The 20,557-nt window shown below is 35.7% G+C and overlaps 2 protein-coding genes and 1 long non-coding RNA gene across 4 annotated transcripts; 1 reads left to right on the top strand and 2 right to left on the bottom strand.

Moving 5' to 3' along the window:
• Positions 1-724: 724 nt before the first annotated feature.
• Positions 725-5,272, bottom strand: ei24 (EI24 autophagy associated transmembrane protein). Of its 2 annotated transcripts, none has more exons than XM_059539970.1 (11): positions 5,121-5,272; positions 4,410-4,540; positions 3,902-4,047; positions 3,752-3,812; positions 3,602-3,668; positions 3,392-3,516; positions 3,044-3,163; positions 2,847-2,958; positions 2,654-2,765; positions 2,204-2,278; positions 725-2,117 (listed from the first exon to the last, which is right to left on the bottom strand). In XM_059539970.1, exons 2-11 carry the CDS (start codon positions 4,449-4,451, stop codon positions 1,955-1,957), a joined length of 1,023 nt encoding a protein of 340 aa, XP_059395953.1. In that variant the 5' UTR covers positions 4,452-4,540; positions 5,121-5,272; the 3' UTR covers positions 725-1,954. The 2 variants fall into 2 exon arrangements, with proteins under 2 accessions (XP_059395953.1, XP_059395955.1); XM_059539972.1 differs by having other exon boundaries at positions 5,130-5,264.
• Positions 5,273-5,301: 29 nt separating this feature from the next.
• Positions 5,302-20,533, top strand: LOC132127823 (beta-galactosidase-1-like protein 2). The gene is made up of 19 exons (XM_059539969.1): positions 5,302-5,530; positions 6,571-6,756; positions 6,831-6,899; positions 7,940-8,035; positions 8,591-8,699; positions 8,774-8,866; positions 8,937-9,018; positions 10,906-10,970; positions 11,046-11,130; positions 11,351-11,488; positions 11,993-12,073; positions 14,341-14,447; positions 14,540-14,686; positions 14,774-14,845; positions 15,331-15,409; positions 15,490-15,577; positions 15,670-15,781; positions 16,924-17,040; positions 20,333-20,533. The coding sequence occupies exons 1-19, from the start codon at positions 5,439-5,441 to the stop codon at positions 20,414-20,416; spliced, it is 1,902 nt and encodes a 633-aa protein (XP_059395952.1). The 5' UTR covers positions 5,302-5,438; the 3' UTR covers positions 20,417-20,533.
• Positions 6,803-8,730, bottom strand: LOC132127825 (uncharacterized). Its single transcript, XR_009427605.1, has 2 exons — positions 8,634-8,730; positions 6,803-7,141 (listed from the first exon to the last, which is right to left on the bottom strand). It is a non-coding gene; the product is annotated as an uncharacterized LOC132127825 (long non-coding RNA).
• Positions 20,534-20,557: the final 24 nt, after the last annotated feature.

Genomic DNA, 20,557 nt, shown 5'->3' with positions numbered 1-20,557 from the left:
CAAATTTCCCTTACACGTTCACAATGATTTATGTAAAGAAGAAAAAATATTTTGATGAAGTTCATGACATTTCTAAAGCAAAGTATTTAGGATATTTGTCTGTTTTGTCCTCCAAAAAAAAAGTTATTCGAGTTATCTCATGTACTGTGACTAATACATACTATTATAATAAGATTATACATGATTTTAAAAAAATTATATACATCTACACTACAGGTCAAAAGTTTGGAATAACTTGAGATTTATTCAAATGTTTGTGGAAGTCGTCTCATGCTCAACAAGGCTGCATTTATTTGATTAAATATTCAGTAAAAACATTGTGAAATATTACAATTTAAAATTACAGTTTTCTGTTTAAATATATTTTAAAATTAATGTAATTTATTCCTGATTTAGCATGATTACTAAAACATTCTAATATGCTGATTTAGTTTTATATATTAAAACACATAATTATAAACATAATAACTTAAGTTTTTGATTAAAAGTAAAATATAGCAACATATTTTGTAAAATACTTACTAACTAGGGTTTCCCAAAATAAGTATCTTCAATGCAATACAAGTGGTTTCGGAAAATAAGACAATTCTGTACAAATACTGTACACAGACCAAATTTATTGAAATAATGTAATACTTTTACAAAATGTCACTCACAAATTTCCATCTGTAGGTGTAACACTATTGACTCCTGACGATAATTACAACCCTTTAAAAAAAAAAAAAAAAAAACACACCTCCCACCCCCCGCGGATACAATGACATAATATGTGCTTCAGTTTCAAATGTTTCAAAACAGTTTCCAGGTACTGAACTCCAGAAACATACACCACAGTAGACATCCACTTGACATGCCAGCACTCATCGGAAACTGGATCCGTGATCATTTAAAGAACAGTTTCACACATGTCGCAGTTTGACAGTGTCACCTGACAGCAGCAGATTCATAAAGCTTGTGCATACTGTTGGAAATCATCCCCAAACCATTACAGATGACACTGGATCATGTTGACATGGTATTCCGAAAATAAAAACGCATTATAAAAGAAACCAAATTAAAGCAGCTCCCTTTCGAGTTCACATCGTTACTTTTAGAACAGTTCAGAAAAAAAAAAAAAAAAAAAAACATCCTGCTATCATTTGCTCAACCTCATGTGGTTCCTAACATGATTTTCTTCTATGGACTACAAAAGGAGAAATTTCAAAGAATGTCCACACTGCTGTTTTTTATAAATTTCAAGGATATAGGGATTTGAACAGCATTAACATTCTGCGAAATGTCTACTTTTGTGTTCCACAGATGAGAGAAAGCATGAGGGGGAATAAATGATTTTCAGCCAAACTATTCCATTAAGATGTGCAGACAATAAAGTAATGAGTTTAAAACGTCTAGCAGACAACTCGCTAGATTTTAGGTCAAGAAACATCCCTTGCATAAAGAGGCCTTTCAATTTGATTGTTTTTCAGTCTAGTCCAGATTCCAGTGCAGTTTTTTACTCATACGTTCCTTAAGTCATTAGCTAAAGCATCACATAGAGCTTAGTGTTAACTGAGAAACAAACTGTCATGTGTCTGAGCCTCACAAGGCAGAAAAAGCCATTACATAAAATTAAAAAGAAGGCCATAAATACATAAAAACGACTCGAGATAGAAACTACAGGACCTAAAAGAGGAGGAAAGCCAGTTCACAGAAAATGTGCATGCTTTGTTCTTTGTGCTCTCGCTACAAATCACCAAAATGGCACATAATGGGTACAAAAATAGTCCAACAAAAATCACAGAGAAAATCATGACCTTGTGTATCGGCACAGGGTGATCCAGTTCCAAACACCGGCCATTCACATTACTAACCATTCCCATTCATCCCTCGGGAGAACATTGACAGAAAACACTATATTTTTTCCCCATCCACCTGACTCTTTCAAACCAAACCCAACTGGGAATCCTGAAAGAGGTCACTGTGGGGGCATAGGTCGCTGGTGCGTAGGGGACACGTGAGGCGAGGGCAACTTCTCTGTGGGCGTGGAGGTCGTGATGGAGCTCTGCAGGTGCACCGTCTTGTGGAACAGTTTGTTACTGATGAGGACGACCAGGGAAAAGAGGCGGAGCTGGAAGTGGCTGCGATGTTGGAAAAAACGCCAGTGTTATCAGCAATAAAATCTCTTTTTTAGTAAGTTTTATGTAGAACAAAAAAAAACACTTACTAGAGTTTGACTGGGGTCTTTGCTTCGTTAGCGCTGATGATGAAGAGCGGGAAGAGAATGGAGAACAAACAGCCACTGGAGGAAAGAGTACACGATTCAGTAGTATATGAAGTATATCACGTATGTCTAGGAAAACATTCAGAGTGATGTCTCAAAGTGATATATAAAAAAAAAACCTCATATCATTTCAAAACTGACTTTCCTCTGTGGAAGTTTTGGCTCCCATAGATTTGAACTGTATGGACCAAAACATTTTTTTTTAAATCTCTTCTTTTTGTTCAGCAGAAGAAAGAACAGATTTGAAATGACAAGAGATCAAGAAGTTGAAGACAATTTTCACTTTTGGGTTTTGGATTGGATTTTATGTAATTTTCACTAAATAAAAATGGGCTATCTTTTTAATAAGAGTAAAAGATGGTGAGAATAAGTCGAAATGGACTCTGATTGTACCTTATGATGTATGACGATGGCATCGCAGTCAGTAGTGCCATGGGCAAACCGAAGCCAAAGTAATACGGCCAGTTTCTCTCAATGTTTGACAGCCTTTGGTGCATTTCCACCCCTTCAGAGGAGACACAATGTCAATCAGGAAAAATTTAGAGTAGATACTCGGATTGTTTATCAAGAGGTGTCACACACTTACCGTGATTAAACCAGCGATATTCAAAGCAGTAAAGTGAGTAGAGCAGAGACATGTGCAGGAGACTGACCAACTGACCAATGGCATCAATGGGGAAGAGACTCACAATCCATCCCTAAAAACAATAGATATAAAAGTATGTCTGAATTAGAGAGATAAGCAAGTTGAAGGGAGATGTAAAGGTGTCAGGAAACGTCTACCTGAATGAGGAAGAGGGCCTGGAGCAAAAGATTGAAGAGCATGTCTGCAATGATCTTGCTGACGCTGGGAAAAGGCTGAGCTTTCCGTCCAGACACTTGAAACGCCAGATCAGCAATGTCCTGCCCAGCAAAACAGAACGAAATTTACAACTTAAGATTTCAAATATTACTAAACAGGTATGTAGATATGTAGCCTATGTGGTTCTTAAGGACCAAATCAACAACTAGTGTACATATATAAAGACTGGATGCTGATGATTTTACCACTATGAAATCCTGCCTAACTCATTAATTATAAAATAATCATAAAATCATTGTAAAGAATGTCTTATGTGAGAAAAGTCTCACCTGGAACCAAATGGCATTGACTATCTTGCTAAGCACAAAGAGAGGCAGAACCCAGAGAGCACTGAATACAGATGTAAGGATGAACTCCAGCCAGGACCACACGTTACCATGCAGCGAAGGGTCACCTGAAACCAGATCAGCAGGACAAGCATTATTACAAAGACATATCTGGACTATATGACATGAAAGTTCCTTAAAAGCACAACATACCTATGATTCTAGCAGTGAGGGACTGCAGCAATGGGATAAACACCCGATAAAACAGGAACAGGCTTAGCTGTGAGAGAAAACAAATGGGATTTTTTTAATACAATAGTTTAGCCAATGCATAGTTGGCCAATAAGAGATTGAGAAACATACCCAAAATATGCCTCCATTCCAGGCACAGCATTGAAAAATTCGACTTGCTAGTTTTGGTTCACTGTTAAAGAAAGAAGCAAAGAAACACATTTTATCAGGGCTGATAGTATTATAATAAACTGAATGAATGAATTTTAATAGCACATCTACCTATCCTGTTTCCGTTCCTCGCTCTGAGCCCGTCTCATCGCCAGGGCCCCGCTCGTTCTGCGCCTCCTCTGCTCCTCCCGCTTCTGCTGAATCCGAGCATCGAGCTTAGAGATGGTTCCAATGCCCAGGATGGAGTCCTTGATCCCCTAAAATGAAACAGAAAGACTGCCACTTGGATTAAGGGTGCCACTTGTGTGAATGATTTTAAAAGTTGTCTGAATACAGATAAAAATACAGTAAAATAGTATTACAGTGTAATATAACTGATTTTAAAACATTTAAAAAAGTTATTTATTCCTGTGATGCAAAGCAGAATGTTTAGCATAATTACTCCGGTCTTCAGTGTCACGTGATCTTTCAGAAACCCTTCTAATATGCTGATTTGCATTAAAAGGAAAATAAATGCGTTTCCAACCAGGACCCGACACCAAGAACTTACAGATGTTGATGAGCTTTCATGTCGTATATTAAAACATAGGGTTTAACAGATGTAAAACTAGGTTCTGACCGTCGCAACATTGCGGACAAACGCTCTGACACTGTCCGTCATCTCCACACTGGCTGCAGATTCATCAACTGCAGGAGGAACAGCCAGAGGCCAGGCAAGATCTCATGACAGGAGGAGGACACGCCTGCAAACTTTCCAGAGAAAGACAATTCTTTATATCGGAGGCTTCATAACTTTCCATGCTTTCATTTCAGTGTTAATCCATTTGATACAGCAGCTTTGAGAAGAAAAAACAACAACACTGAAAAACATTAGTCATGAACTTAAATAAAGGAATACATTAAATAAAGTTTCTTCAATTTTATTAGAGGAAACTTAGAGGCCCACAGCTGAAATGACATGACATGTATTCTGAAAATATGCCCTAGGTGGAACTCCACGTGACCATGATCAAGGGGTCACACATATATAATAACAATGATGTTTTTACAATATATTTTGACCAGAACTAAAGCTTGGTGTAAAAAATATATATAAAAAAACGCATAATATTTCAGGACAGATAAGATTACCATCATTTCGATTATCAAAAAACACTGTCACGAAGCAGTTTGATGTACCAGTTCTTTAGTAAACAACAAAACCAGCAGCATTAGCCAGTAGATCATTAGCTGAGCAGTTAAATACAGCAAAAAAAACTACTTTAATAGATATTATCGGACACCTATAACCATAGAAAACATGTCAACATATCAATCGAGCACGTCCTACCTCATGTACCTATTTAGACTAAAATCGTCTCTTCTCCCGAAGCCTTGAAGTTTCACTCTCTTTTCTCAAGCAAGCTCTCAACAAAACAGCATCAGGCCAGTGCAGCTGCGCATGCGCGGTGCGGTGAGCCATATGACGGGATTTGTAGTTTTTAGACCAGGCTGATTGACAAGAACTACACCGCTGATACCCAAGCGACGCTTTCTGTTTGTTCCCAGAAACTTGCAGCTTAAATGCCCTTGCCTTTTGCTAGATACTACTGGGCACTTTGTTTCAGAATATATTTGAAACATTGCATAGCTCTTAAATCAGGAACACATGGCTGTTTTCAGTATAAGAAACAGTCATAGGAGGCGATATGTTATTCTGTTTTTGAGTCTCGCGTGCTTTATTATATACCGACACTTCAGGTAAGGCAAAATTTCTTCTAAGTAAAAAAAAAAGTCTTTAATATTTAATATTTTTATATATGATTTTTTTTTCTTTTTTGCATGCAGCTGCACAGAAGGAATAGGCTACATAAAAATAAATAAGTACGTTTATTCACTATTGAACTCAGCATTAGCAGGGTTTTTGAATTGCACGGCATTTTAATGTTTCCTGGTTAAAGTGTATTTTAATGTTTAAGTATTGAGTAATATTAATTACCAACATGTAGCCTACTATAGCGTTAGGGTGAGTATTAGGTTTATGAGCAGTTGATGAAGGCTAACTATGATGTAGCATTATTTACTGTTACTACTGTAGTATGAAGGCATAACTTAAAAAAAAAAAATGTTACCAATATTGTAGCAGTGTATTTACAGGAAACATTTAGTTTTTAACTTCTCTTTGTAATTGGGTGTTCAGTTATTCATTCATTTTGAAAGCTTTAATTAATAAAATGGTGATATAAATTTCAAAGTAGCCTAATTCACTGTGCTTCTTTATGAATTCCAACTATATCCAATTATGTATTTATTTATTTACGTTGAACGCTTTAATTGTTGAAATGGTATTAGTCCGTTTCAAAATTACTAATTTCTTTATACTATTATGTACACTATTGTATACTATATACTAATTTCTTTACAAATACTTTCAAATATTTATTTTTGTTTATGTTAAATGATAAATGATAGTTATTAACTGGCCACGATTTCAAATTTCAAGTATGTATTTATTTATGTTAAATACTTTAACTATTAAAATGGCAATAATTAATTCTGTGCTTCTTTCTTTTGAAGATTTATTTATTTATAATTATTCCATTATGAACTAATATTAATGGGGGAAAAAATAACTTCAAAATAATTAACTGTCCTTGTTAACAAATTCCAACTTTTATGTATGTATTTATTTATTTATTTGTTTGTTTGTTTGTTCAATGATTTAACTATTGAAATGTTAATGTAAATTCCCTGAAGAGAATGGTTTATCTTCTCTAAGTGTTCTCTTGTTGTGTGTCCAGAGGTCCGACAGTAAAGACCAGGATAAATCGATCTGTGGGTCTGAGGATGAACTCTTCTCAGTTCACTCTGGGAGGAAAGACCTTTCGTATTCTGGGGGGCTCTTTACACTACTTCCGCCTGCCCAGAGCTTACTGGAAGGATCGGATGGTGAAAATGAAAGCCTGTGGTCTCAACACTCTCACCGTGTAGGTTTGAAATGGACAAGCACAGTCAAAAACATTGAGAAGCATATAATAATCAGACTGCGTTTATCTTGCAGTGATGTGCCATGGTCTCTCCATCAACCAGAGAAAGGAGAACTACGTTTCCAGGGAGGCCTTGACATAGAGTAAGAAATCCTCCCTATCCTTTCCCTAATTCCCACATGTGAGAGCATTAGTGCAATATGTGATCAGTGTATTTTGATCCTGGAAGGATCTCACCTCTCACTTACGGTAGTTAGACAAACATCTCAGAGAGCTCCTGTTGCCCGTCCTCTGACAATACTGTCGCTCTGCTGTTGTCAGGAGGGACTTTGTTCTCATTCTCGTTTCATCCTGGTCTGCATCATTATCTGGGGTCTGCACAGCACTGGGAATACATCATTAATGTAGATCCTTGCTCTTCCATAACAACACAACCCTCCAACTGGAGACGGAGTCTAATATCATTGCAAAATGTAAAGATCTTTTAAAATCGGAGTGAGCTCTGAAGCTGTAAATAGCAAAATTCTAAATGGTCATTATGATCAATGCTTAAATTATTAAATGACAACAATTCAGTTCTAAATAATTATGCTTCTTTACCAATTCCAACTTTCACGTATTCATTTTATGATTTATTTTTTGTTATATACTTTAGCTATAAAAAATCTTAATATTACATTTTTAAGTAGTTAACTGTGCTTCTTTAATTTTCCAATACAAATTTATTTAGATAAAATGGCAATAATTAATTAAAAAAAATTAATACACATGCTTCTTTACAAATTCCAGCTTTCAAGTATAGATTGATTGGTTTATTAAGTTAGTGAAATACTTTCACTAATTATTAAAATAGCAATAATTAATTTTTAAATAATTTACTTTACAAATTCCAACTATCACATATACAATCTCAAAAAGGGGGTTTTCACAGCGATGCCACCGAAGAACCAGTTTTGGTTCCTCAAAGAACTTTTAAGTGAACAGTTCTTCAAATAAGCTTTTTTTTTGTCTTAGTGTGAAGAACATTTTAATAATCTAAAGAACCTTTTTTTCCACTGTATTTTAAGTGGAAAATTTTAACTATTTTAACTATTCATTTAATACTTTATTTATAATTCTTTGACTTCTATCTGATCATTTTAGGTATCTAATTTTTATTTATTTATGAATTTTTTGCCCACAGAACTTTTCTTCACTTGGCTGCAGAGGTGGGTCTCTGGGTAATTTTACGTCCAGGACCGTACATAGGCTCTGACCTTGACCTTGGAGGACTGCCCAGGTGATTTCTGCCATTGAATGAAATATAAATGGCTTTTCTGTAGCATAACTTTTAAGTCGTATCCCGCAAATTCCAGAAATAAATGTGATTAAAACTGTGAAGCAGCGAGCAAAGGCAGCATTCAAACCAAAGCGACATGTCACACTTTGTGGTAATGCATGTCATAAGGTGAAAAAAAACTGTTACAAAGAGCTACAGTTAGATATCCGGTGTGTCTTCACAAAAGTAAAACTTAATTTTGGTAGTCCACTTTAGACATTCTAATAACTTTGCAGCTACATACCAACTACCAGTCATTAGAGTTTTAGTAGTCTGTCTGCTTAATATTTGCTTACAGATGGTCCTTCATCAGACATTCTACAAAGCAGTCTTTACAAGTACGTCAACTTCTACTAACCTTAATTTACCAGTCTACTAATATTCTAATGACAATAAGTTAACAGTTAGTTGCAAGCAGAATGTCTGAAGTGGACTATCAATGTCAAGTTTTACATCACACAGAAAGAAAAATTTGTTCTGCTTCTATCACCACAAACAAACCACTTCCCTCTTCAGCTGGCTTTTGCGTGATAGAGAGATGATGCTACGAACCACTTACCCAGGATTCATAGCAGCTGTAAACGTGTACTTTGATAAGCTCATTCCCAAAATGGTGCCTTTCCAGGTAGGATTCTTTCTGAAACACAGGAAGTGCAAAAAAAAAAAAAAAAAGTCTTATATGGTCTTATATGATGTCAGTTTAAGAAAGGTGGGCCTATTATTGCCGTTCAAGTGGAAAACAAATATGGATCACATGCAAGAGATGGAAACTACATGCCATTTATCAAAGAGGTACAGTATGAGTAAACATTCCAAACTCAGATGTCATGCTTTTCCTCGATTTTAAATCAATTTCTTCCAGGCTCTCCAAGAAAGGGGCATCAGTGAAGTTCTCCTAACATCAGACGACCATGAGGGTCTAACATATGGTGGAGTCCAAGGAGGTACAAACAAAGCACAAGAATTCAACTTTAAATAAAAAAAAATTAAAAACAACACATGACCAATCACTATGCATATGAGGCATATGAGTGACAAAATTCATTTTGAAATGTAATATGGAAAATGACAATGCAATATGGAAGTGGTTAGAGAGTTTGATTCCTAACCCTAAGGTTGTGGGTTTGAGTCTCGGAGTCTCCCTGAACAAGGCACCGAACCACCAACTGCTCCCCGGGTGCCGCAACATCAATGGCTGCCCATTGCTCCGGGTGTGTGTTCACTGTGTGTGTGTGCACTTTGGATGGGTTAAATGCAGAGCACAAATTCTGAGTATGGGTCACCATACTTGGCTATATGTCACATCAATTAAAATTTTTGCTTTTAAAAATGACAATGTATTTCTGGGTTATTTTCCCATACATATGTGCAACATTTAGTAAAAAATAAAAAGGAAAATATAATTATATAATTAAATTTTGCCATTATATACACTAGCTTTAATATGTATATTAAAAACACATTTTAACATTTAATAAGTTGCAAAATTAAAATGGAATTATATTACCTAAATTGATTAGACATGTCTAAGCAAAAACTGTAACAAAATTATAATTTAAATGCAATTTTTCCTAAATACATTTAGACGTACGGGTACGACACTTGAGATTGCATTTTCATCATGATACCACGTGCTAATTGTTGCAAAATTCAGTGTGAATTTCAAAATGCATTCTGAGCCAAATGTGCAGCAAAATGGTGGCAAAAATGGTGATTTAAATGCCTTTTATTTTTCTTAAATGCACTGACACTTACATTTCAGTTGCATTATTTATTATTATATTTCATTATTGCTATAATGTAGTTTAAGTCACGTGGATTTGAAAATGCAACAAGATGCACAATAGGTAAATATTGCCTATTAACCAAACTCACTGTTTTACACTTCGATTGGTGCACATAAGCAAACAGAGTTATTTACTTGCCACCTTACACCGTGGCTACACCGGCATCACTGATTATAATAATAATAAATAATATAAATATAAATTATTATAAATAATTATTAATACTGTCATTTGTCGTGTTTGTAATATATATATATAATATATAGTTGTATTAAATAATGTAAACTAAATGACTGAATTTTCATTTTTGCTCTAAATGTTGCAAAATTTAAATACAGAAATACATTGTAATTTTTCATATTACATTTCAAAACGAATTTTGCTACCCATATGCTTCCGTAAATCATTGCAATATGTAGATACATCATTACCCATCCAAATTAGTGATGTAACACATGATTAGACCTGCCTCTTTGAATAGAAAAAATACTTATACCATTAACACGTGGATATTGAAAAAAAAAGAATATGAAGGAAAAGAAAACCTCTAAAACCTAAACATCATTACAGCATTGATTCTGATTGGTAATGATGTGTATACGTCCTGCAGTGATTGGTCATGTTGGATTGGATTGTTGGAATTGTTTTTATATGCCTGATGAAGGTCAAACATTGTTAGTTAATAAATATTTTTATACATTTGCAAGTGCGTATAGTGTGCAGGATTTCTTCTTCCTTTTTTTAAAGCTTTGACCTTTTTTTGGTTGTTTTTCCTATGCACCTACCAGTTATTTACAGGTGTGTGAGGGTGATTGTTAAATGACCCTTCAGAAATCATTCTAATAAGCTCATTTGCTACTCAATTTTTTTTTTTATCATCAATGTTTAAAACAGTTGTGCTGCTCAATTTTGGGGAAATTGTAATAAAAGTATTAATTTCTTACAAGCAGACGAAAAAAATGACTGACGCGAAACTTTTGAACAGTAGATTCGATATTAACAATAAAAAGTGATTGCTGTTAAACATTCTTTCCTCCATCACAGCTTTAAGAACTCTAAATCTACAGAAAATGAATCATGATGACATCAGATATCTGGAAACAGTACAGGTAGATATTTTAGTCTCTGTTTTGTAAATAAAAGTGTTTTATGAAACGTTTAACATTAATCTCATGTGCATAAAGCCCAACAGTCCTGTGCTGGTGATGGAGCTCTGGACAGGGAGGTCTGATGGATGGGGCGGTTTACACCATAGTTTACCTGCAGAGGGTGAGACGATGTCATAAAAAAAAAGAAAAAAAAGAAACAGAAACAGAAATTAATAAAATGAATAATAAATAATATTTTTGAATGAATCATTTAAATAGTTTTATTAAACTTATTTTTTATTAATTAAAATTGTTTTATTTACTATTTATTATTTAAAAAGCCCTTGACAAATTGCTGTTTAACATGTTGATCATTGTCTGAAATTTCCTTTCTAATATAGACTTGGTTGCCGTGGTAAGAGAGATACTGCGACGAGGAATGTCCTTCAACCTGTACATGTTCCACGGAGGGACAAACTTTGGCTTCATGAATGGGGCATTGGCCAACCCGTCTTACAAAGCTCTGGTTACAAGCTATGGTTTGTATAAGGCCCATTTACACCAAGGCAATAACTATAAAAATACAGGTAAAGATATAGCTCTAAAAGTCTTTCTCAATATTAAAGAATAGCAGATTCCACACCACAGCTATAACGATACCCAGAGAAACAATATCGTTGGAATCACTTTTTTTTTCCAGCTGATGAACATTACAAACATTGACACCCAATCAGAATCAATCCTGCTTTAACAAGCTTGAGAATTTAAAGAAGCAGACGAGTGTACACTTAGAATAAACAGACGATATCATTAAAATATATATATTTTTATTTTTTATGTTTCACATGAAAAAGGAAGTCAGGTTTGGAACAACATGCAGCTGAGAGCGATGATTGCGATCTTCATTTTTGGTGAACTGATTTTGTACTTCACAATATGGCCAGTGTGTGGAGCTATCAAGTACAGCACAAGCATTTCATGTAGGACTGAAAACTTTTATTTGAAAACGCATAACACATGCCTTTCGTTCTCTCTTTTTTTAGATTATGATGCTCCTCTGTCAGAAGCAGGAGATTACACACCAAAGTACCATCTTCTCAGAGATCTCCTCAGCAATTTCAACAGTATGTCATCCCATCCTTTAAGTAATAGGTCAACCAAAAATGAAAATTTCCTGAAAATGTTTCTTCATCAAAATTGATTTGGAAAAATTTAGCATTACAGCACTTGGTCACCAATTGCAGTGAATGGGTACCGTCAGAATAAGAGACCAAACAGCTGATAAAAACATCACAATACAGGGCCGTGCAGAGACCTTTGGAGGGGCAGGTGCTCAAAGTATAAAAAAGGCACATGGAACAAGGCTTTAAATAGCGCGGTTCAAAATAGCAATACAGCAATATATTGTGATGCATTCCTTGCTGATTCGCATATCGATATGGATGATTATGTATTGATACGGCAGCAAATGCTGTGATGCAGTTTTGAAAAAGAAACAAGATTAGAAAAGACAATTTTAAGTTTAAAAGTAAAAAAATAACAAATTCTTTCCACCTAATAATAACTCTGGGATTAGAAACTGAAATGTCTTAAATTGTCCCAACCTGATGGCCTTTTCTTCTCTGTTCTACAGAATAATTAAGAACAGCGGTTATAGTAAAAACTGTAGTAAACGCTCGTGCCTCTACATTTCCCTCTTTTTCTTCTTCTATCTACATCTCCTCATCTGATCTATTACTTTCCACTCTCTGTCCATCTAGGAACAAGGCTCAATTTACTATTTCAGCATTAATCTATTATTTTAACCATCACTACTACTCTTGCACCTACAGTAATTAATAAGTCCACCTTTAATATTGATACAAAACAATAAAATAAGTCATGCTACGAAACACTGTATAACTGATATAGGCTTATGTTTTATTTATTTTTCCTTTTTATTCAAAACAATTCCAAACATGATTAATATATCAGGAAATATCTTGATTCTCAAACGTGTAAGTAAACGCGTTTTGCACCTTTATAGATTGTTATTTGATCAATATATGGAAAAGTAGTGTAATCTATTAACTACACATAAAACCCCGACTTTTTCTTAAGTGCCATATCATCCCATAAAATATTTTCTCAATTTGCATTTAATGTAAATTTTAATAACAATATTGTAAGTTACTTATTTTAACACTTTCATTTTAAGAGAGTAAAGAACATTTACATTATCAAAGAACATTTTCATTCAGTCTAGCCAGAGTTCAGGCACTCTCAAAAACTCCCATTAAAATCACTGAAGCACTTTAAATTACATTATGCACATCTGCACTTTTTGTTTTTTCTGATGAGAGAATTCGCTAAATAATCCAGTCAGCGTGCAAGTGAACAAAACACCTCGTTTCCGTAATGACTCTTCTGCACGTCTCTGATTGGCCATTGCATTCATAAGCGCAACAGAACCATTTCTGATTGGTTATCATGAAGCGTTGTACGAACGCGTCTGTCTCTGGCTCAGCACCAGCCAGCGAATGCAGATTTGAATTTAGCAGCTGATGCTGTGCACTGAACGATCTATTCACACCGGTGTGATTGTATCAAATATATAAAAAATATTATTCGGCTTTTTTTTTTTTTTTTTTTGTCGTTTGGAAGCTTCATTTAAAATCCACTTGGCTCAGAAATCTTTGAATGGGCGTGACACCTCTGCCTTCGATTTATATGAAACTTTTTTCTCTCAAACAGCATGCTAGCGTTACTTCTACACTACAGGCTACACACCGCAATATAAACAACATATCCGCATGTTCTCACATCACGTCGTTCTTGTAAAATAATAATAAGTAAATAAACATCAAAATCACTTTACTGAGAATGAAACACCAATTACCATCTTCCGCGGTGTTGAAAATATCCTCTGGCAATTAAAAAATGCGCGCGGCGTGAGGAATCGTCCCGGTCGGAAGAGGAGGTCATCATCGTCAGGTGAAAGGTCATCATGTGGGTCATCTTATTGACGGCTAAATTATTATTCAGAAATTTTACTAATATTTAGATTGGGCATGGGCAGGCATTCACAAAAGGGTACGTTATGACAAAAAAAAAATTAGAGGAAATTTTGCTTTGACAAAAGGGCACTTTGGGCACCAAGGGGCAAAGGAGCAGGTGCTCAAGCTTAAAACATCTTAAAGACAGATTTGTTTTTGCTAAACATGCATCTTTTTGCACCTCGAACCATTCATCTTGGATTCTTTCAACATTTTGGATGCTGTACAACATATAGCCGGTTTATATTATTTTCCTCCTGCCCATGTGGCCTTTTTGGAAAAGTTACTACTTTGTGGCTAATAATAACATGCTCACATGATTTCTGAGCGGTGCTGATTTCTGTGATGCTCTTCAGGTGAAACGCTCTCCGATATGCCTGGTCTCCGCTGGAAAGAAGAATATGAGGCAGCCATATTGTTCCAGCACCTGTCCCTGTGGGACGCTCTGCCATACACTCATGAGGTTAGAAGTCTACTTGACCCTGATTAACCCTGAGAGACAGAAACATTTACTCTGAGAAATGAATTTCAAAATCCAGCATCTTCACCCTCTAGCCTTTCAAATCACAATTCCCGGTCAATATGGAGAATCTGCCTGTGAATAACGGTAACGGCCAGGCATATGGATACACCCTCTATGAGACCACCATCATCAGGGGAGGCTCCTTAAAATCAGGACACAACATCCAAGACAGAGCCCTGGTTAGTGCTGAGAAACAGTTAAGATGGGTGGTTGTATATGAATATGCATCTGCTCTAATTTAATTTTAATCAGCATTTTCCACCTAGGTTTTTGTGAACCAAAGTTTCATTGGCATTTTTCACCACAAAAATGTAGAATTGGCTGTTCCTGATGGAAAGGTATGATTTTATTCTTTATATCTCATTTTTTGTTCTGTTAATGTTGAGTTGGTTTATTAAAAAACATCTTATATTTGTAATATCTTGTAATAATATCTATCCCATTTTCTATCTATTAATATAATAAATAAAAACATAAACTCTACAGTTCAAATGCAAATGAAAGTAAAGACATTTATAATGTATCACAGTTTCCACAAAAAAAACAAAAAAAAACAATATTGATAATAATAAGATTTGTTACTTATGCAGCAAGTCAGCATTTTAGAATGATTTCTGAAGGATCACGTGACACTGAAGACTGGAGTAATGATGCTGAAAATTCAGCTTTAACATCACAGGAATAATCTGCATTTTAAGATATATTCAAATATAAAAATATTCAAATATATAAAAAGTTATTTTAAATTAAAACATTTCACAAAATTGATGTTTTTACTGTATTTTTTGATCAAATAAATGAATTGGCCATTGATTATCGGCAGGAGAAACGGACTTTGAGTCTGCTGGTGGAGAACTGTGGCCGTGTGCATTACGGTAAAGACATGGACAATCAGCGCAAAGGTACAGTTAATGACCATCAATGCTTTGTGTTTTAAGATGTCACATTTATTATTATCAACCTATTCAAAATCTGTTTTCAGGTATTGTTGGGAACATTTTGTTAAATCACACACCTCTTAGAGACTTCACAATATATAGCCTGGACATGACTACTGACTTTATTGACAGGTGAGTAAAATCTTGAACTATGTGACAGGCCATAAAAGATAAAAGAAACAAACAAAAAAAAACCTTAGTAATCATTAATGCTTTTATTTCAGCTTGTACAGAGCACCTTGGAAGTCTGTCCCTAACAAACCAAGCTTCCCAGGATTTTTCCAGGGAAGGTTATTTGTGAATGGATATCCCAGTGACGCTTTCATGAAGCTGCCAGTGAGTTTAATGAATTAGGACAAGATTTGAATGCTTAAAGTAATATATATATTGCGATATGAAATCTAATCTAATTTTTTCTTACAAACAAAAATGGGGTGAGCACACTTACATTCTCATTTTATATACACCATTGTGTCGCTCGCTCGCTCGCTCTCTCTCTCTCTCTCTCTCTCTCTCTCTCACGCTCTCTCTCGTGCACTCTCTCTCTCTCTCTCTCTCTCTCTCTCTCTCGCGCTCTCTCTGGCCCATACAGTTAATGAATAATGGATCAACTATGACAGCCTACATCGCACATCCTGCGACGTGACTATCGTGGATTCGTACATCGCGAAATCGATGCTTAAACGACACATCGTGCAGCCCTATAGTCCACCCATGAAAATTTGCTGTAAGTGTACTCACCCTCAGGCCATTCACTATGTAGATGAGTTTGTTTCTTCATCAAAACAGATTTGGAGAAATTTAGCATTACATCACTTGCTCACCAATAGGTCCGCTGCAGTGAATGGGTGCTGTCAAAATGAGAGTCCAAACAGCTGATAAAAACATCACAATAATCCACTAGTAAGCCACACCACTCCAGAACTTGTGAAGTGAAAAGCTACAAGTTTGTAAAAAAAAAAAAACAATTCCATCATTAAGGCGTTTTAACTTTCAACCATTGCTTCTGGCCTGAATACAAATTTAAAATCCAAAATAACACACTTTAAAAAAAAATCCATCCCCTGTTGTCATCTCACATCTTTGACTCTTTTCACTTAGAAATGGTGTTTTACCCAAAACCAATAGCTTGAAATTTAATATCTTCATGATGAATTTGTTTATTACAACATGTGGCTTTTTGGTTTATACAACACGTTAATTGACGGACTGGAGTCATGTGGATTCATTGGGGATTATCGTGATGTTATCATCAGCTGTTTGGAATCTCATTCTGATGGCACCCATTTACTGCAGAGGACCCATTGGTGAGAGAGTGACACTAAATTTCTCCAAATCTGTTCCAATGAAGAAACAAATTCATCTACATCTTGAATGGCCTGAGGGGGCATATACTTTCAGCAAATGTTTATTTTAGAGTGAAGTATTCTTAAAAATTTGTTTAGAAATATTGTGCTGATTATTATGTCTCCATGAAGGGTTGGAGTAAGGGTGTGGTCTTCATTAATGGCCAAAACATCGGACGGTACTGGGATGCTGGACCACAGCAAGCTCTGTTTCTACCAGGACCCTTCCTCAACAGTGGAATGAACCAGGTCAGTTTATATACATTTTCATATATATTTTGTGCAAAAATGTTTTCTGGAAAAAAATCCATATTATTCACTGGTCCGCTTAAAACTAATGTTTTATTTCGCCAACAATTCGTGGTCTATGCATAGAAGCTTGCTTGATTTACATTTGTTACACGCATTTAAGCGTAGGTACTTTGTGTTGTATGTTGCCATGACGTTAGAGTGACCATATTTCCTCTTTTTCCCGGACTTTTCCTGTTTTTGGACCTAAAAAAAATGCATCTGGAATGTCGAGAATTCGGCTTTTACTTTCTACAGTCGCCAGTGAGTTTTTGTATTAGAGCTCTTAGAGAGAGTTTTCTTAATCCCGCTCTCATTGAATTTCTGACGATTGTTGCCCACTCACGTGATTTTTGTGCCCAATCCTGCCCACTCCCTGCATACATTCTAATATTGCATAATTGTCGCGCATCAGGGCACCGCTGTCAATACACCGAGTAATTAAATCTCTTTTGAATCAGCCATCTCTATGGCTACTTTTAAACTGTTAATGGGTTGAAGGTTTGAAATGTTGCTTGATTACATTTGACTAAAATGCTTGTATTTAAACATTTTGCATTCTGCCTATGATAAAACTATGCTAGATGTTAAGTTTTGTGAAGGAGGGCCACTGGTAGGAAGCTTTTTAGCTGTGTATATGATCAATATGTATAACAGTGACTGTAAAATATGTATTTTAGGTATGGAAATGACATGTAAAGCATTTTTGCTCATTTATGAGGGCCGTCCCAAGCATGGTCTCTATGTCTTCATTGTCACACTCCAAAATCAGATTATTTTTTATTCTTAAAAAACGCCATTGTTTTATTTGATTATTTGGTGCGAATTTACCTCGCCGTTATGGAGATGTGGCCGTTCAAAGTTTCAATGGTTAAATTCCATAGATTTAAAGTGGAAGTGAAGCATTCAGTTAAGTTAACATTATTTAGTAAAGTGATTTCCACTTCAATTAAAAAATATATAACAAACATGATTAATGTAACCATTTGAAAGAAAAAAGGGTTGTTTTGTTATAGCTTTTGGAGCAAGGGCGCCGCCATCTTGCAGTACCACCGCGTGTGACATTACTGAGTTGGTTCCCGCAGATGGCCAGTATAGTAATATAAGCATTTCTTTACATTTTGAACGCACAAATGTTATTTTAATACACAAATACTTTGGCTTTCACCATAATTTGGATAAATATTCAACTGTCTGCTGTATGCTAAGTTTTGATCGTGGTCCCATTATAGGTCATAAACCCTGCCCTCTCCATGTAATCAGATGGGTAGTGGGACAAACTAAATAATTAAATTTCACTTTAAATATTTTGTTTTCAGACATGGTTTATGTCATTTAATGTAGATTTTACAACTGTGATGTAAGTAAGGGTGTTCGTTTTTAAAATAAGTTAAAATAAGATTGGAGTTGTATTAACCATATTTTAACACAAGCCTCATATACGAAAAATCAGCAGACAAAAATTTGACCAGTCAAGCTAATTTAATAAAGGGTCAGGGCCGTGTGTTTGGGATTGACTCTGCAGGAGTGTGGGCGGGACGTGGCTACACTTCACTCTCTATAGTGCAGACTCTGGTCCCGAGTTCGCTACTGTGCAGAGTCTGGTCCCAAATCGGCACAATATGTCCACGCCCTATTGGGACACTTTTCATCAGTGGAAGCGAATGAATGTGCGTCGTCAATCTTTTTTACAGTCTATGTGTCAGACCATTAAGGCATGCATTACATTTGACTGGTTCACCAGTTGTATGTATCGTATCTGTGAATACAATTAGCTTCCCTGCTGTTAACAGAACATAGTGCTTAAATTATCACCTATCTAACAATCAGACCAGTGTGCTTCCTCAAAAAAGTTTATCATTCTCACGTGTTTTAAGTCTTGTCAGGTAAAATATCAAAATGTTTTAAGCCATTCAAGTGTGAGACAGCATAGAACAGATTTGCCTAATGGTTAGAGAGTTGGACTTGTGACCCAAAGGTCGCAGGTTTAAGTCTCGTGCTGGCAGGAGTTGTAGGTGGGAGGGAGTGAGAGAAACTGCGCTCTCTTCCACCCTAAATACCCATGGCTGAAGTGCCCTTGAGCAAGGCACTGAACCCCCAATTGCTCCCTTGGAGCTGGATATAGCTGCCCATTGCTCCGGGTGTGTGTTCACAGTGTGTTCACTTCTCACTGCTGCGTGTGTGTGCATTTGGATGGGTTAAATGCAGAGCACCAATTCCGAGTATGGGTTACCGTACTTGGCAAATGTCACGACTTTCAAAGCCGCACACACACACACAAAGCCACAGCTCGGCTTGGACAGCACGTGAGTAGGCAACCAAATTGAGTTTTCTTTCGCGCCTTCATCAGCAAATACTAACAAAGCACGTCAAATTGTCAGTATTGAGGAGTATCCACTTAAAGAGTATTGTCCCCGATCTGCACTTTGTATGGCACCATACTTTACCCCAAACCAGAAGGTTCACAACTAATACAACTAACCCCTAATACAACTTGGTCCCATTGCCGTGTCGGCTCAAATGCATAGACAGTTGCACTTATTATGGACTTAGCAGTGCTTTCAAGGTCATGTTCCTCCATTTCAAAACAAGTGTGTGTTCAAAGTTTAAAGAAATTCTTATATTACTATACTGGCCAGTGGAGCGAACCAACCCCCATGACGTCACACGCGGTTTTACTTGCAAGATGGCAGCTGCAAAAGCTATAACAAAACAACCCCTTTTCTTTAAAATGATGACATAAATCATGTTTGTTATATTTTTTTATTAAAATGGAAGTTATTTTCCTAAATAATGTAAACTTGACTCACTGATTGCTTCATTTCCACTTTAAGCTTTAAAGCGTTTCATCCATGTTGCCAGTAGCAAACAATGGACAAACCAAGTAATTACACCATTACAAGCATTTAATGCAGCATATTCACCGATACCGATATATCGGCGACAGGCTCATATCAGCCAATAATATTTGCAAGACGATATATAGGTTGGACTCTACTATATACATTTTTATATAAATTTCTTTGACACCAAATAACTCTTTTTTGTTATGTGTTTGAAGAATTACTGTAAATATCAGTATTGAACCACTGATCTATAATAGAGATATAGTTCAGTGTGTTGAACCCATGTAATATTATTTATAAATATAAAATATTTGGAATTTGTTTCCATTGGAACAAATAAACAAAAATTATGACTATTAACATATAAAGATAAATTCTAAAAAGATCTGTTTTCTTTTATTCATCAGGTGATTGTGTTTGAAGAAGCAGAAGCGGATTTTAAAATCCAGTTTGAAGATTCTCCTGATCTGGGAATGACAGTTGACATTTAATGAACAAAATTCAAGAATGTTTTATGTAAATCAGCATACTGCTTAAGAGACAGAACTACTATCAAATACATAAACACTGTGAAAATGCCAGAACAAAAATAAAATGAACAAAAAATTGTATGTCACAGTTGGATTGTTAAA

This window comes from Carassius carassius, chromosome 45 (assembly GCF_963082965.1).
Source record: "Carassius carassius chromosome 45, fCarCar2.1, whole genome shotgun sequence".
NCBI lineage: Eukaryota > Metazoa > Chordata > Actinopteri > Cypriniformes > Cyprinidae > Carassius > Carassius carassius.
This window is presented reverse-complemented; position numbering and strand designations above follow the sequence as displayed.

Excerpts from the sequence above, each read along its gene's own strand:
- LOC132127823 (XM_059539969.1), top strand. The coding sequence starts at position 5,439 with ATGGCTGTTTTCAGTATAAGAAACAGTCATAGGAGGCGATATGTTATT. Across the intron at positions 11,489-11,992 it reads AGCTCTGGTTACAAGCTATG|ATTATGATGCTCCTCTGTCA; the intron begins GTTTGTATAAGG and ends CTCTTTTTTTAG. Across the intron at positions 14,448-14,539 it reads CTCTGCCATACACTCATGAG|CCTTTCAAATCACAATTCCC; the intron begins GTTAGAAGTCTA and ends TTCACCCTCTAG.
- ei24 (XM_059539970.1), bottom strand. The coding sequence starts at position 4,451 with ATGACGGACAGTGTCAGAGCGTTTGTCCGCAATGTTGCGACG. Across the intron at positions 3,164-3,391 it reads TCAATGCCATTTGGTTCCAG|GACATTGCTGATCTGGCGTT; the intron begins GTGAGACTTTTC and ends TTTGCTGGGCAG. Across the intron at positions 2,118-2,203 it reads AAGACCCCAGTCAAACTCTA|CCACTTCCAGCTCCGCCTCT; the intron begins GTAAGTGTTTTT and ends CCAACATCGCAG.